The 16967-nt window shown below is 39.6% G+C and overlaps 1 protein-coding gene across 1 annotated transcript in view; it reads right to left on the bottom strand.

Moving 5' to 3' along the window:
* Positions 1 to 1150: 1150 nt before the first annotated feature.
* The window catches only part of LOC126249222 (tachykinin-like peptides receptor 86C), a 352669-nt gene continuing 336852 nt past the window's right edge, over positions 1151 to 16967 (bottom strand). Inside the window, exon 7 of the mRNA XM_049950877.1 lies at positions 1151 to 1239. Coding sequence (XP_049806834.1) covers positions 1151 to 1239 — 89 coding nt within the window. The remainder of the gene's footprint in view (positions 1240 to 16967) is intronic.

Here is a 16967-nt window from a genome sequence, read left to right as displayed (position 1 = left end):
GTAAATGTCCCCTGCTCTGGAAAGCCGTCAGCGACTGGAAGCGCGGAGTGCTGACCCGTCGTCCTCCATAGCCATTCGGGAAGAAGCCACATGGCCGAGGTTGAAATGGCGGCCGATCTGTGTTGCGCAGTCCTCTGAGCTTGATTGCAAAGACTGGTTTTATTGTAAAACATTTAATCGCCATCTAGAAAAAAGTTTAGTTAATTATTTCTGTTGTTTCCTAACAGTTAACAGATTTACTGGTTCACACTGAAACACCTGGGGTACAGTACCGTAGCACGTAAGAAGTATCGCTAGAAATTCATTTTAAAGCATTTCCCCCCTACAGAACTGCACTATGCAAACAGTTTAGGAGTTCTGGGAATGTAAAAATGACAGACTTAAAACGTCACATTTTATCTAATCCAAGGTGCATAAAATAAATCATACACTTGCCAGGTCCTTTGTACTGACGGAGGAGGAGATGAAACCGAAATAGATACTACTACATGTCAGCTCTGGAACAGTAACAAATTTTCTGCTACAACTGTCGCTATAGGGAACACACATCTAGTTAATAATTTATTTTGTTTCTTTACAGTTAACATTTTTGCAAATTCACACTGAAATACCACAGCACGCCGTTAGAGGAGCCAAAACAAAATAGCGCTATCTGTTCATAAAGTGGAGACAGGCTGTGTCATTGTGTTTTGGCTCCTCTAACATCATGAAAGAAAAAAAAGTATTAGAATAACTTTTTGATTTAGAAATGATAGTTAAAACGTTATTAGTGCCCTTCGTCCGTATGACGCATTGGCGGAAACTTGTTTTAAAGCTTCACTCCTCAACTGAACTGCACCAAGCAGCCAGATTCAGAGTACTGAGAATGTGCAAATGACAGATAAACTTAAAACCCCACATTATATGGAATCCATGGTGCCTAGAATAAATCATACACGTGCCAGATCCTTTGTATTGACAGAGGTGGAGATGAAACTGAGAGAGTTAATGCTACATGTAACGTTTGGAACAGCTGCCGCTAGAGGAAACACGCATTCGGCCGGCAGGCTTTGCAGTAGTGGACATCCTGTGCGCAACCACCGTGGTCGGAACACGCAGGCAGCTGCTGGACCACAACGTGCGCCGGCTGTGCCTTGGACACACAAGGCCGTCACGACGCCAGCCTCACCTCGGCACCGCCAACCGCCTGCGGCAGCTGCGTCTCTTGGGTGCGCCGCCGCCAGTGCGCCACCACGTAGCCTGCGTCAAAAACAAATTCAGATCTTACCACAATAGACTGACGATAGGCACGTGGTCAGTTTCGATCGCTTGATCATAATCAAGTTTGTCGTTTACATATAGAAATAATGTGGGCAAAAATCCAGATCAGTGCGAAAGACAAAGAACACTAGTAATAATATCGTATCGTAAAGGGATATTGACAGTTAATCGACCGTGACTGTTTCAACAATATTAACCCTGGAATGCTACACGTATTTTCATCACGGGTCTGCTATAACGGGGTACAGGTGTACCCCAAATAAAAATGGACTCCTAAAATGTTTGAGTCCTTTATTTCAAAATAATATAATACACACTTAAATCATACATAAGAGAAAAACAAAAAATGCCCAGAGAGAAAAAATTATACAACTGAAGACATGGAGCATACAATTTTCATTGAAGATCCAAACAAATACATTTTTTTTCTAATAACATATTTATCTCTACATTTTCGATCTCAAGAAATAGGGCAGAAAATACGCAGCCCTGCTGTCGATTCTGGAATCCCTTGGGCTGCTTCTTCCTTTGGCAGATTTAAAGTACGACTGATGGTTTGACGGAGTTCTCTTCATAAAGTTGGTTCCTCCCAACGTCTTAACATGTGTGGTCGCATAATGTCTACAGCCAATCTGCTTAGGTAAGATCTTCTGTTTCGAAATATTCCCTTATCTGCAGAGCTCCGTCTCAACAGTAACATAGAGTTGTATCCAGTAACGTTTAATATGTTATAAAATAGGCAGAGACGCTAGCGACGCGTTTTCCTGGCATAAGAATACGAATGAGATAAATTGTCGAGCGTGTCAACACCTCCTTTGGTAGAGCGATAAAACTGAACAAATTCCGAGAGCTCTACTGTATTCGGTTTATCCCCTTCTTCATGCAAAGGAACATCCTTTTTCTTTTGTTTTGGAGGGAAGCATGATAACAGGGTAAGGTGACCATTGAAACAAAGCATTGCATAATTGGGCTCTTTCTCCTTGATGCTGAGGAATGATGGAGGTATGTCTTTTTCTTTTCACGTGCCAACTGCGGTAATTTTCTTCTGTAAGGGGCTCTTCACTGTTTCTGTTGATGCAAACCAATTGTCCACAATTAAGTTTTTGTTTGTTCCACGAAAAGAAGTGAGTTCCTCACTACAATATTCAACCACCGGCGTATAATCTGGTGTAGATCCCTTACCTACACACACTTCTGCATCGTGAACATAAAATGTTTATTCATCGCAACAAAATGGTTCAAATGGCTCTGAGCACTATGGGACTCAACTGCTGTGGTCATCAGTCCCCTAGAAATTAGAACTACTTCAACCTAACTAACCTAAGGACATCACACACATCCATGCCCGAGGCAGGATTCGAACCCGCGACCACAGCAGTCGCACGGTACCGGACTGCGTGCCTAGAACCGCGATACCACCGCGGCCGGCTTATTCATCGCAGCTCATGACTATCTTGATCCCGTACTTGTCTGGTTTGGAAGGATTATACATTTTAAATGGACAATGGCGTCTAAACCCAACTAATTTTTCGTCTCTTGTGGTGTATTCGGAAGATACGTATGTTCTTTCATTTTGTTTATGGAGAGCTCAAATACTTCCCGGAAAGGAGCCAATCTATCACTCAGTCTTTTCTGAACTCGAGTGTCTTTGTCGTCAAATCTGAGACAATTTAGTAAGACTGTGGAACTCGCTTCAGGACACGTTGCCGGAAATATTCCTATTCCATTGTTTGGTTCAAAAAGCTCTTTTGTAAAGACACATCACATTTTCATTACTCCAGCATCGTACATCAATCCTATAAGAGCTTCGTTTTCAATATAATCAGTGTTTTCGATGTATGAAGACTTATTGTCTTTAGGTGCTGCATCACTATAAATTTATCAACATTGTTTCTGTCATATTTAAATCTCTGAGCTTCAGTTTATTTGTTAGTGCACTATACAGTCAAATCTAAATTACCTTTTCTAAAGCACAGCTGCCAAGCATTTAGTGCCCTCTTTACATGTCTTGCTTCGGTTTTGTTGCCTGGTAACCGCAATACAGGATACCTTTTAGGAACGCAATGAAAAACTCCTCATTCGCCTTTCCACTTGAATTTTTTTCCCCATAGAGTTTATTTGGAGACCAACGATATTCACCTTTTATGGATCATATCTCTAAAAACGTTAAGGTGTATTATCTTTATCAGAATCGGAAACTGGCACAGCTGGACACTGAATTAGACGTGCAAGAGCATTTGATTGTTCTTCTTCATTTTCAGGAAATTGGAAATATATGGCAAGTTGTATGGGACCAAACTGCTGAGGTCATCGGTCCCAAGGCTTACACACTACTTAATCTACATTAAACTAACGCATGCTAAGGATAACGCACACACCCATGCCCAAGGGAGGACTCGAACATCCGACGAGGGAAGTCGTGCGAACCGTAGCAATGCACCCTAGACCGCACGGCTACCACGCGTGGCTCATTTTCAGGTTCCTCTCTGTTTATAAGATATGGAATGACACGATCCTCTTCATCGACTGCATCGGTTTCAGAATAAAGGCCTTCAGAATCTGAACTGAAGAGCATACGGTGTATTTCGGTAACATCCTCCTCCTTTGTAAGGTCGAAAGTCTGTTTTCGAGATGAAATGATGAAATTTACTTTCACCTATAAAAAGTCAGTTTACTTATAATTTTCAATTATCCACTGTAATTTATGAAAACAATAGATAATTAATGTTTTATAAGTAGCATTGTTATAACTTCTTTGTTTAAAATAAGTGTAAATATACTATACTTGACTTCAAACTAACAGATAGGAAGAACCTTACACCGATTATGGTACAATGGGGTTCACCTGTACGCCAGTTGTTAGATAGCAGGAAAATGATTATCGCTGTTGACTCTTTGTAGGTTAACATCCATACTGACATGTTAAGGCACGAAACTACTGGGAAACTCAAAAATGCAATACCATCTGTTGGCTATCGGCTAAAAGTTTTGGAACCAGTGAAGTACATGTGTACCCCTAGTAGCATTTCAGGGTTAAAAGTATTTCAGGCTGCTAGTGGTGAAAAAGATTTTCAAGTCACGTCGTAAATTTGAGTCATATATACGTTACCTTCATGTGTTGCTACACACTTTATTACATGCTTGATTATGCAAATGATTAGTATTTCAACGCAACCTTATAAAATAGGTAAGAATAACGTTATCTACAATATGTATACAAGCAAAGCTTACAAACCTCGTTTCTAATTCACAAATCACATTTGCATGTTAATTGTTTGCGAGAAGAGCGTGTTATGTCTCGAGAAAGAACGATAAACGACTACCAAAAGGATGACCAAGAACTCGGCTAATCTGAAGTGCTCGTGCACTCTTCCTAATGTGAGTGCACACTTTCCTCTCCACTATGCCACACTGACTGAACGGGAAGAGGCGGAAGGAGGGAAACTGCGAAAGTGCGACATGCGGCATGCGACTTCGTTTCATATTTCGCATTTCTCAACTACACAGATCAGAGATAAAAGAAAGTTTTAATACTGTTTAATCATTCTCGGAGCGCTGAAGGCATAATAAAATTTATATGTGGCACAAATTGTCGGCATATGGACAGACACAGACAGTTTCACAGGTTTCCATCACTCAGAGTATGATGTACTCGTGACTTACTTACTTTCATAATCGAAAACATCCTTTCACGAAACACTGATATCACGTTTGCAGTCTCCTTAGAGAGACGTGAAAACTCTTCCCAAAGAAAACGACTTAGAATTTCTAGCCAGTTTTAACCTAAGATACTTCGCCTTTTCAACGAGAACTGCATTGCAGTTCAAACAGGTACACAGGGACTCTTCCACCTGATATAAAAAACTGTCTCGAAAACAGCTCAAACACGGATATAACATTGGCAGTTTCCTCAGACGTTAAGAAAATTATTCCTGTAATTCTTTCAACCCCACAATGGATCGTTCAAAATGCAAGTATTCTTTAATGCTGGTAACCTTAGGGAAATGGACGATGTTCCTTGTCAGAAGTTGTCTCTTCCACAATGTGACTTTCTTTTTATATGTATAAACTTTCGCCATGAAATGAGAAATAAGATTCTTATCACCTTGAAATCTCTTACTAAGGGCAGTCTGCACTCAACTCTGTTGCGAATGCGAGGCATGAGATCCATTTCTTCTAATTTTCGTTCTTGCTTTCCCATTTCCTTCATAAATTCAACAATAACGGGTTTCAGTCGATAGCTCGCTCCAGGCATGTATTTTGATTTAACCGACGTACTTTTCAGTCATCTGTAACGTGTCCATACACATCATTTAGTTCCATCAAAAAGATGTAATAACGCACTCGATTTCAGAATGTTTGCTACCAATTCATTTACGTATGCACGCCTGCATATTTCACACAAAGCGAGTGCTGATGTAAGGTGTCAGGCAAATCCAACACCTTCCATGAAAACCCTGACATGATAAGCAAATCCAGTAGTATGTCACATAGCTCCAAATAAACCGTGACATTAAATTAACCAAAGTAATACGAGTAACGAGTGAGCAAATGGAATACCACAGACTAACACAAGAATGCCTAAATGCATGTCATACCTTCCCACCGTGAGACAGACGCAGTTCCGAGGGGAGAAACGAGAACAGAAGCCGAGAGCAGAACCGTGTTAAGCTAGAAGGCCCTACGACAAGGGACAGACACCCACGTCGCCAGATAACCGCTAGGACCACCCCCCATCCCATGTTAAAAGCTAGAGCCCTCCAGAAGAACAGTATAGATCTTACGATAACACTAAAAGGACCACACCAGCTGCAAGTTTTAGTGTGAAACTTTTTCGCGTCTCTGTTACGTTGCAAACTTTAAAAACATTGCCCCACCACGAAAAGTATAACCTTTCTCATTGGACAGAATTTTTGTAGGCGGAGCTTAAGGTTAACATTGAGACCCTGATTGGTCAGATGAAAACACAGCCAGATAGTTTTTTTAATCAACTTCGGTAAACTGTAGTTAGGAAAATTGAGGAGGGAGTTGCTTCCCAGACGGCGAGGTGAGCGGAGCTGTGCTGCCCGCCGCCCCCTGACGAACACTGACAAGGTAATGAACACACGCGGTGCCGCATAACAGCGCATAAAGCTTCACTCAGAACTGCAGAAGTCTCATCTGTTACACCCCCTCTTTGCGTATTACTAGTGTCGATCGTCAATTAAAGCTCATGGTGTTCACATTTGCCACTTGAAGTAAAAATCTGAAACGCGATGATTTATCTGTTATATAGTTATTGAGAAGCCACATCAGCCACTGAAATTTACGATAAGTTAGATAAGTAATTAAAGATAACTAAGGGTCACTGTAGACCATTTTGATAGTTTTCTCTTTTGTGAAACTTAATTTAAACCTAGATTATAGATGTCATATGGCATAGGTCATCCTTCGATCCACTGTAGAACTTGGAAACCCATTCAGGGAATTTTCGTTCACATTTTTGTTGAACGCAGTTGGTTTGTACCATCCTGTATTAAAACATTTCCTTTTATCAATAGTGCAATTTATAAACAATGTTTTGTGAGTAGAATAAAAATTCCAATGGTAAACTTAACTGCTTTTTCGACGTTATTTTACCAGCTAACTAAAAATAGGAAAGCCTTGAACCCCTTCCACTAAATTTAGTTAGTATTAAGATTCTTTTACAGGGAGGGCAGTGGAGCTGACGCTGAAATCATTAAGTATATGGTTATATCATCGCTAGTCTCACTGAACTCTTCTGAACTCTACATGTCACGTGTGGTCTGGTGTCTCCTTACCAGCAACAGGTCCCAGCTTCAATCTAGTCAATTCCCTAAAAAACACGCTCAGAGCGTCGTTGCGCGAAAGTGGTAAGGAGACACGATATAGAAAAAACAGACACCACGTAGAATGTTAGAAAATGGCGACCCTGCCAGGATGGTAAAATACCATGATTGAAGGTCGACCACATGCCTAACTAGGTCAGAAAAATATCCAGTTAAAATATTTTCCTAATAAAAAAAATTTTTTTAAAGGCATAAATAGTTGAAAATAGTAGCTGCAGCGATAGATAGTGAGACATTCTAGCAGAGACAATAGCATAATTAAGTTATGAATTTTAAAAATTGTTAGAATTAAGTTTTCTCCTCAATGCAAGCGCACAGGTGGTGGATACATCCTTGACAAGTTGGTTCTGACCCAACAAGTAAGTGAATGGATTGTCAAGTCGTGTGTGCAAAACGTTTATGAAACGCGTGAGATCGTATGAGCGCATGTTGACGCCAAGTAGGGCGCGTGAATTGCTTTTAAAACAGAAAATAAGGGATTCGGAAAGATTAGCAATGGTAAATCGAGACCTTGACCGAATTGAGGTAGAGACCCAGCATGAAAATGGACAGAGAATAGAGGACAGTACAACAGACGATGCAGTATCGCGAGAAATAGGACATATAACGCACCATAATGAGGATAATGTACGTCAAGGCATGGAAAACGTAAGTCAGCATACGACAGAGGAGCAGGAACGTAGACAGACAGTCGATGAGGATTCTAACTTGCGTCTTGAATACGTAGAACCCATAGTACAAGTAATCAGAGCTCCCTCACCACAGAGTACAAGGAATGCGAGCAGAAACGTGTCACAGCACAGTTCAATGCAATCGGTTGCGAACCAACACTTGGGAGAAAACACAGAGCGTAGGACGTCGGAAGAAAACGCAATAGGACCCACCACTCTCGCAGAATTATTACAAAAAATTACGGAAACCATGACAAGGCAAAATAAAGACATAGCGAACCAAATTCCAAATTCAGCATGCAGAAACCACGAGACAAATGCGTGCGATTAAAGAACAAAACAAAAAAATTCAGTTACACCTAAGTCATATTGAAGACGAGGCAAAAGAATCTCGAGAAGTGATAGGAAACTTAATAACAGGTCACAATTAATTGAGAACAGACATTGACAAGGTACAAGCGGACGTACAAACATTGTGTAATGACATTCAGGACGAGATCAAAACATTACGTAACAACACCCAGGGAGAAGTCAAGGAACTAGAGAAACAGATAAACGAAATTACTAGACAAGCAGCAGGTACAGCGCGTGAAGTTGTTGAAAACAGTGTGTTACACAAACGTATCACAAAAGCAGCGCTGAAAAGATATGATAACCGCATAGTCAAAATAGAAACGCAAACTAAGCGACAATTTCAGAAATTGCGAACAGAGTTGTTTCAAACCATTGAAGAGCGTAGTGAACAGGATCGAACAAGCACAGAGTCTGCAACCACATCCGTATCTGTAACAGCACCGGAAAAACAAGCAATTAACGAAGATATTACAGCCGGCCGAAGTGGCCGTGCGGTTAAAGGCGCTGCAGTCTGGAACCGCAAGACCGCTACGGTCGCAGGTTCGAATCCTGCCTCGGGCATGGATGTTTGTGATGTCCTTAGGTTAGTTAGGTTTAACTAGTTCTAAGTTCTAGGGGACTAATGACCTCCGAAGTTGAGTCCCATAGTGCTCAGAGCCATTTGAACCATTTTTGAAGATATTACGCATTTGCGATTCCAATCACAGGCGGAAAGTAACATACGTGAAATCAGACAGGCTGCACAGCAACAAACACGTTTCGAAATTCTTGATGAACAAACGTCATCACAAACACATGCGGAACCACAAATGTATGTTTCAAGACAGTTTGGATCGTGCAATGAAGCAGCAAGGTTAGCCAGACAGGATACCGAACCAATACCTGACAATGGAAAGCCAGGTCGCGAAGAGTACAGTGCAACGCACTCAGCTACACGTTCACAACCGCTGGAAGAAAATTATTGCGTACCACTCCAACGATACTACGCAAGGGTACGCGAAAGTTAGTGGACAATATCCAATAGATCTACCACAACCGGCAAGAACGACGGGAGAAATGATCAGAAACAAAAGTGGCGAAGAATCGCGAAATTCATATGGAACTATGACGAAGTACGACAACGATCATTTCCTCACAGTCAGAAAATTTCAACACTTTCGAGAAGGAAACTCATTCCATCCACGAACTTTTATTGATCAATTTCGAGTAGGATTAACAGAACACTGGACGCTAGCACACAAATTAGACTTTATATGTGCACACATGTCAGGAACAGTCGCAGAAACCATGCAGAATGTTGCAGCGACATGCCGATCGTACGAAGATTTCAGAGAGAAGTTTCCCTCACGATATTGGTCCAGCGAAGCACAGAACAGAGTGACGTACGAATTATTACAGAACCCATATTTTGAAAATTCAGGAGAGAAGAGTCCCGTGAAACTTTTCGAATTAATGGCAAAGAAAAATCAATGCTTAGATGTACCATACAGTGACGGAGAGTTGATTAAATTATGCGCGATGAAGCTACCATTGAAATACCAGCAATCATTAGTAGGTCGCGGAGGCAATGACGTCGAAGCATTTAAAGGTATTCTAGGGCAACTAGAGTTCATATTTTCGGAAGGTGACGCAAGAAAAAGAAGAAGCGCACGTGGAAACGAAAGCAAAAAGCTGTGGAATCCACAAGACACAGTACGAAGAAAGAATAATCACGAACCATGTGATAACTTCGCACCAAGAAACGACAATAGATTTCAACAAAGAACCGGTTATGGATTTAGAAGAGAATATGGCAATAACTATAATTCACCCAGGAACTGCAACAACTATTACAGAGGGAATAACGACAACCGTAACGGGTACTGGAGAACCAATACACCGACAAATTATCAACAAAGAAACCGCTATCAACAAGCTGAACAAGAAAAGAGAATACAGATAGAAGAGGTGGAGGTAACACCACCAAACCCCGATAAACGTTCGAATTGACAGCTAAGCGCCCATGCCAAAGAGAATGACGCACCGAACCAGGACAATTGCAGCACCTTGAACAGAGAAGTAAAAATCTTATCACGAGAAGAGAAGAAGGAAGAAACAAATCCGCAGGGACCAGATGAAAACGAAGACAAGAAAATAACAATATCATGTTAGGACGAAATTCATTGGGAGAATACTGACGAGGAAGATGAATTACCAGAGGCATGCACAACGAATGTAGGAGGAAAGGACGAAGTAATCAGTATTGCAGAGCTATTTGAGATGGGAACCAGGGAAAGCGAATTCAATGAGGATAATGCGCAGTCGACAGAAGTTGAAAATAAGTTACGAGTGGGCACACAACCCAACGTATATAATGAAGGAAGTTATGAAGCGATAATTAGAGCACTTAGATGCGATTATGTGGAAGTAGCGACGAAGAAGGAGAAGATAGACGAGGATGAGGAAAAAGTAGAGGATGTTGAAGAAAGCGTAAATGAAGGAAGAAATAGAGAAGAGGAAATAAAAGAGAGAGAAGTAGCAGTCGAAGCTTATCTTACAGAAAGTTCGAATTCACAAGGGAAATTCCTAAAAAGACTCATGTATGATTCAGTGGAGGATTCGTTGGTGCAAGAAGAAGAAGACCAGAACCAACCCTTTCAAATTCAACCAATTGTGAAGGCCATGGTAAAGCATATCCCAGTCAATATTGTAATTTTAGCGGAAGTGAACTGACTGCGATCTCAGAAAATTTATTCATGCAATGTAATGCCAATGAGGAATTGCCAGTTCTGAAACACGTAAGATTAAAGTAAGAGGTCCTAGTAGAAACAATGCTGCGGAAGTTACGAGACAAACAAGGTTAACTCTTTCGTGTCAAGGTCAAAAGATCGAAGCCAACTTCGTGATTATACCTAAGCTAACTGTAGATTTGATTATAGGTGCAGATTTTTTAAATGAGAGACGAGCGATAATAGATATGGGGAAAGGTAGCGTAACATTCGGGAATGTCACACTTCTCTTTGAGCAAAAGCTAAAATTAGAAGAAATACCAGTTATAAACAAACAATTAAGAATGACGCGAGATAAAGAGGATGAAGAATTAGAATGATATGCACAAAAGGGCGAATCGCCTCAACTCATGTTAGAAGTCAATAAAGAAATCGACGAAAAATTGCAAGAAGTTCAAGGTATTTCGGAACACAGTAAAAGAGAATTAGAGAATATTTTACGAGATAATGCAGAGGTATTTTTACCTAAGACTGGCAGTATTAAACACTTTCAGTACAAGTTTGAAGTAAAACAGCACAAACCATTTAGAGTGCCTCCCTATACAATCCCATTAAGCTACAGGAATAAAGTATTCCAGGAGATATCTAAAATGTTAGATGACGATATTATTGAACCAGCTACCTCCACATATAACAGCCTGCTCCATATTGTACGGAAACGAGATGGGAGCATCAGGTTAGTGCTTGATTCCAGACAGATCAACACAATCATAATCACTGAGACAGATCGCCCAGAAAAATTAGAGGAATTGATACAAAACTTCCACGGTGCTAAGATATTTTCATAATTTGATTTACGGAGTAGTTTCTGGCAAATAGAATTGGCCCTAGAATGTAGAAAATTTACAGCATTTATCGTATTCGGTAGATGTTACCAGTTTAAACGATTGCCATTTGGTTTAAACATATCATCAGCAGCGTTTATTAGGGGATTTAATACTATACTCAGTCCTGAAATTTTACGAAAAATTACTTGTTATGTTGATCATGTGATTATAGCAGAACCCTCTTGGGAACATCACAACGACACATTAAATCAGGTTTTACAGATCATGAAAGAGCATGGGGTCACAGTAAACATAACAAAATCCAAATTTGGAAGGCGAGAGGTCAAATTTCTAGGAAACATAATTTCAGAGAAAGGGGTAATGCCTGACCCAGAAAAACTAACGGCAATCAAAGAATTCTGTACTCCATATAATAAGAAAACTCTCAGAGGATTTCTAGGCCTCACCGGATTCTATAAGAAATTTATTTGGATCGACTCTCTCGCAACACCACGCCTATATGCATTGACTGGAAAAAACACGCCATGGGTATGGGATCAACAAGCCAATGAAGAATTTTTAAAAGTGAAAAACGCACTAACAACAGCACCGATTTTACCACATCCTGAACACAAAATTTTTGTATGGCCACTGATAGCGCGAAAACAGGTTTAGGAGATGTTTTATTCCAAGAATACGAACAGGCAGGACTAAGATCATATAGAACAATTGCATTTGCCAGTCGGGTACTCACAAAAAGCGAGAAAAACTATTCAGTCACGGAGCTGGAAGCATTGGCCATTGTTTGGGGCTTCCAACGTTTTCGATACTTCCTATTCGGAAGAAAAACAAAAGTATACACTGACCACAAAGCATTAGAATTTCTGTTATCCGCCAAACTAACTCATGGGAGGTTAGCCAGATGGATGTTAATACTACAAGAATTTGACTTCACTATTACACACATACCAGGACCAGCGAATGTATTAGCAGATGCTTTATCACGATGTCCACAGGGTGCATCCAATAACATAGGTTTGGAAGCAGCAGGAGACCAGTTTACAATGCACTATATGAAACAAGTGCCTTTCGAAAACTACATTACGACAGCATTGAAAAACATAGGCAAAGAACAGGACAAGGATCCCGAAATACTAGGAATCAAACACAAGTGGAGAAGTAAGGATTTTCCAGACATTCGACAGCACTATCTCGTAAAAAAACAATGTTTTATTTTTTGACGAAATGTTGCAATGAATGAATGGTTAATTTATATCCCAGATGAACTAATTAATAAGTACATATGGTATACACATTTTAGTAATGGCCACTTTGGACCAAAGAAATGCTTTTTAAAAATAAAACAAACAAGCCATTTTCCTAATATGGAAAGACGAATTAGACGAATTAGTCAAATGCAAAAAATGTATGAGGGCTAAACACGTCACTTTCCAAACCAAGCCACCTATGTTTCCAATAATCCCTAAAAGATTAAAACAAATAGCTGCAACAGATTTGATGGGGCCCCTCCCATGCACAAAAAATGGATGTATTTTCATATTTGTCGTTTTGGAACTTACTTCTAAATATGTTACCTTGACACCATTAAAATGGGCAACAGGTCTTATTACAAGTAAAGCATTTAGACAAGATTTTCTCAGACAAGTAGTTCGAGTGGAACGAATAATTTCGGATAATGGCCCACAATACAAATCAGTGCAATGGCAGAACACGTTAAAACAACACAAAATAAAACCCATCTACATATATAAGTACAAACCTAGCGTAAATCCAGCAGAACGATCTATGAAGGACGTAGGCACTTTATGCCGATTATATGCAGGCAAAAGACACAACACTTGGGATATATACCTTAAAGATTTTCAAGAAGTAATAAATGAAATGCCACATAGCACTACACTACTACCTCCAGTTACTGTACTTAAAAATATTGTACCCCCAAACATAACCAGAGAAAATGTTAGATTTCCTATTGTACCACGTAGACAGCACAAAAAAGTCATAGCAACAGCACTCTCCAACATCAGAAAGGCAGCCATTAAAAGAAAAGAAAGAGGAGATAGAACAGCAATTAAAAGAACATTCTCAGTAGGCCGGAAAGTATTTGTAAAAACACACCATCTCTCCAGCAAACAGAAACAAAAAATACATAAGTTTTACGCTACATACAAAGGACCTGTCATAATTAGCCGAATTGCTCATGATAATGCTGTGGAACTAATGAACCCAGAAACAGGCAAAACCTTAGGACTTCACCATGTGAGCCATATCAAAAAGGTTGAAGATTAATTTTATTACTGGTAAATAATCAGCACAATATTTCAAGATTATGTTGCAGATAAGATCGTCAGGAGAAAGAAGAATGAGGAGAGAGGAAGGTGGGAAAGAGAAAGTAGTTTCAATAAAAACAAAAAAAAATAACACTAATAGTACCATAGATTAAGGTGAAGGGATAAAGCATAGATAGTCAAACAGCATGAAATACTAAAATGCTATACACCACGACACTACACAAAAATAAAAAACGAATTTGAGGATTCTTGTAGACGTTAAGACTCAAAATATCTTATAATTGTAACATGGAAAGGGCGCCGAAATTTGTAAAGCTCTTAAGAAGGCGTAAAACTATGTAGATACTAGACGTATGTTAGATGATTATAAGTAAAACTTTTTGTAAGAACCATTGTAAAAACTCCAGCAAGCACGAGATGTAACGACCCACAAGTTGCAACGCGAGAAGTATCAAGAAAGGAAAGGACGTAATTAGCAAGACACGATTCCTACAAGGCAGAAGCGTCGAGAGAAGGGAAAGGGCAGCGAGACAAACAGAAGGCCCTTGTAGCCGAAGTGGGCAGTAAATAAATCTGCTGCCAAGCTGAACCACAGGGTGGCAGAACCCTGCTGGGACAGAACACAGAACCACACAGTGGCGGAACCCTACAGAGACACGACAGGACATCGAACACCAGAAGGGTCTCCGAACACCCCGACTCAGCAGAGCGAGCAAAAAACCGCCCGCCGAGAAGACTGCTTGGGCAAACCACCACTGGCAAAAAAATATGTGTAGAAGTCACACTACTGCTATTAAACAGCACACTGATGCACGAAACTGAAGAAAACTTCCACAAAGTAAAAATGACATGCCCAAACAATTTATCAAACTGTTATTAAGAGGAGAACTTCAAAGCAACTAGTTATCAATAAATATTTCCATATCCTGCCCAGAGAAGATCTAAGAAGCAAGTAAGAAGCAGAGAAAAAGCACGAAGAACAGAAGTTGAAGATTCGCAAGATAGAGACCAAGAAAGAAGATGGGTGAAGAATAGACGACATACCTTCCCAAATCCCTATCCTATTGTAAACTAGTAGTCTGCGAAGTATTACAACGAAAAACGACCGCTTTCAGTGACACATAACGATGACTTTCACACAGACAAAGCCAATAAAACCACGAGATTCTGCACTCACAGCTCCATTCCATTATGGGACCTCCACAAAAGCAACACACACTTGCAAAGCCAACAAGGAACGACGAACGAAGCTGTACATAAAATATTTGCCCACATCCATCTCGCTCAAGTCCATCACCTTCGTGCAAAAAACATTCGCTAACCTCATACTTAAACATTCGTAGGATTGTGTGAATGTGTGAAATCAAATTATGTGATGTAGGAATTGTGCTATAGAAACGTGTGAGAAACTAAATACATTAACCACACCAGACAGCTAATAAACTACAAAATAACTGTCATTGACTATGGACTTAAGTAAAAAATAGACTATCGATAAAAATAAGTCATTAGTTCTGAAATGGACAGTATATAAAGAACAAAAATAAGGTATAATAAACACAAAAAGTATATGCCACTTATTTTCTCCTCATAAAAATAAAAGAATAACTATATTTTACTTATTTTCTCCTTATAAAAACAAAGAATAAAAAATTATCTTGTTGGATGTTTTCCCTTTTTTTTAACATTTGAACCATTTTTACGATAATATCTCAATACTTGTGTATGTATATTTCTTTGTCAAAGCAATTCTTGGAAATAATTCTTATTTGTTAGTGTAACAATGTTGAAATGAGTGTATTTTTGATAATAATGTGACAGAATATAAAAATATAAATTAGTAATACAAACTAGCATAGAACAGATTAACGTGGCTGAACAGTGGGCAACAAAATTTAGATAACGGAATAATTTTTGACTGGCTTAGACAACGATTCATTCATTGCCTAACTACAGTACAAAAATTAAGTTCGAAGGATGGTGATATGTAAGGTGTCAGTTAAATCCAACACCTTCCATGTCACTTCTTTGTCTGTTATTACTTAATGTAACCTCCATATAACCATGTTCTTTGGTGTAACATCTATGTAATTGTTTTATTCATTAGATATAACCATTTATGTAATGGTAACTAAATTATGGATGAATATTTAAAAGTAATATATATTGAGAAAGAATGTAAACGTTAAAACTTCACTTGTAATACTGATTTATGTTTAGGGGATGTAGGTTCGTAATCACGCAAAACTTGGAGGGAAGTCCCTCTGCAACGGAACTGGCTTGATGGGGATAGAAAAGATACATTTGGCGGTCGAGCTGCAAGGCTCCTGTGTGGCATGAGTAAGTCAATGACTAGCAGGCGAAGTGTTCACATCTTGTAAACTAAAACAGGCAAGAAGAACTGCAAGATTATACATCCTCGGATGTGGACGTAATTTGGATTATTATTTGTGGTACACTCTTGTTAGCTCTCTACTACGAAAATCTGACGATAAGAAGAGAATTTACAGGTCATGTTACAGAGAAATAGCCACGGATACTTCTGCTGCCTTTTTTTAATGGCACAGGAGATCGGCACTGCCACCACCTTCATTTGAAATTGAGTGCTGTATAACTAGATGGACCAGTTATGAGTTCCTTTTTCAATAGTAAGTTTGTGTTCTGTAAGCTTTGTGTTGAAGTCCCTTATTTTATCCTTAGTCATTTATTTATGCTGGGTTCTATACCAAGTGCTACGATATTTCGGAGTATCCTATTATACGTAACTGAAAGTCATTTTAGTAAACTTTCACTCCAGCTAATAAATTTTGCCGCTCGCCCCGTCGGAGGTTCGAGTCCTCCCTTGGGCATGGGTGTGTGCTGTCTATAGCGTAAGTTAGTTTACGTTAGCTTAAGTAGTGCGAGAACCTAGGGACCGATGACCTCCGTAGTTTGGTCCCATAGGAACTTACCACAAATTTACCAGAAATTTAATAAACTTTGTACA

The sequence above is a fragment of the Schistocerca nitens genome, chromosome 3, assembly GCF_023898315.1.
Source record: "Schistocerca nitens isolate TAMUIC-IGC-003100 chromosome 3, iqSchNite1.1, whole genome shotgun sequence".
Lineage (NCBI taxonomy): Eukaryota > Metazoa > Arthropoda > Insecta > Orthoptera > Acrididae > Schistocerca > Schistocerca nitens.
Note: the sequence above shows the minus strand (reverse complement) of the source record. Positions and strands in the feature narration are given on the sequence as shown.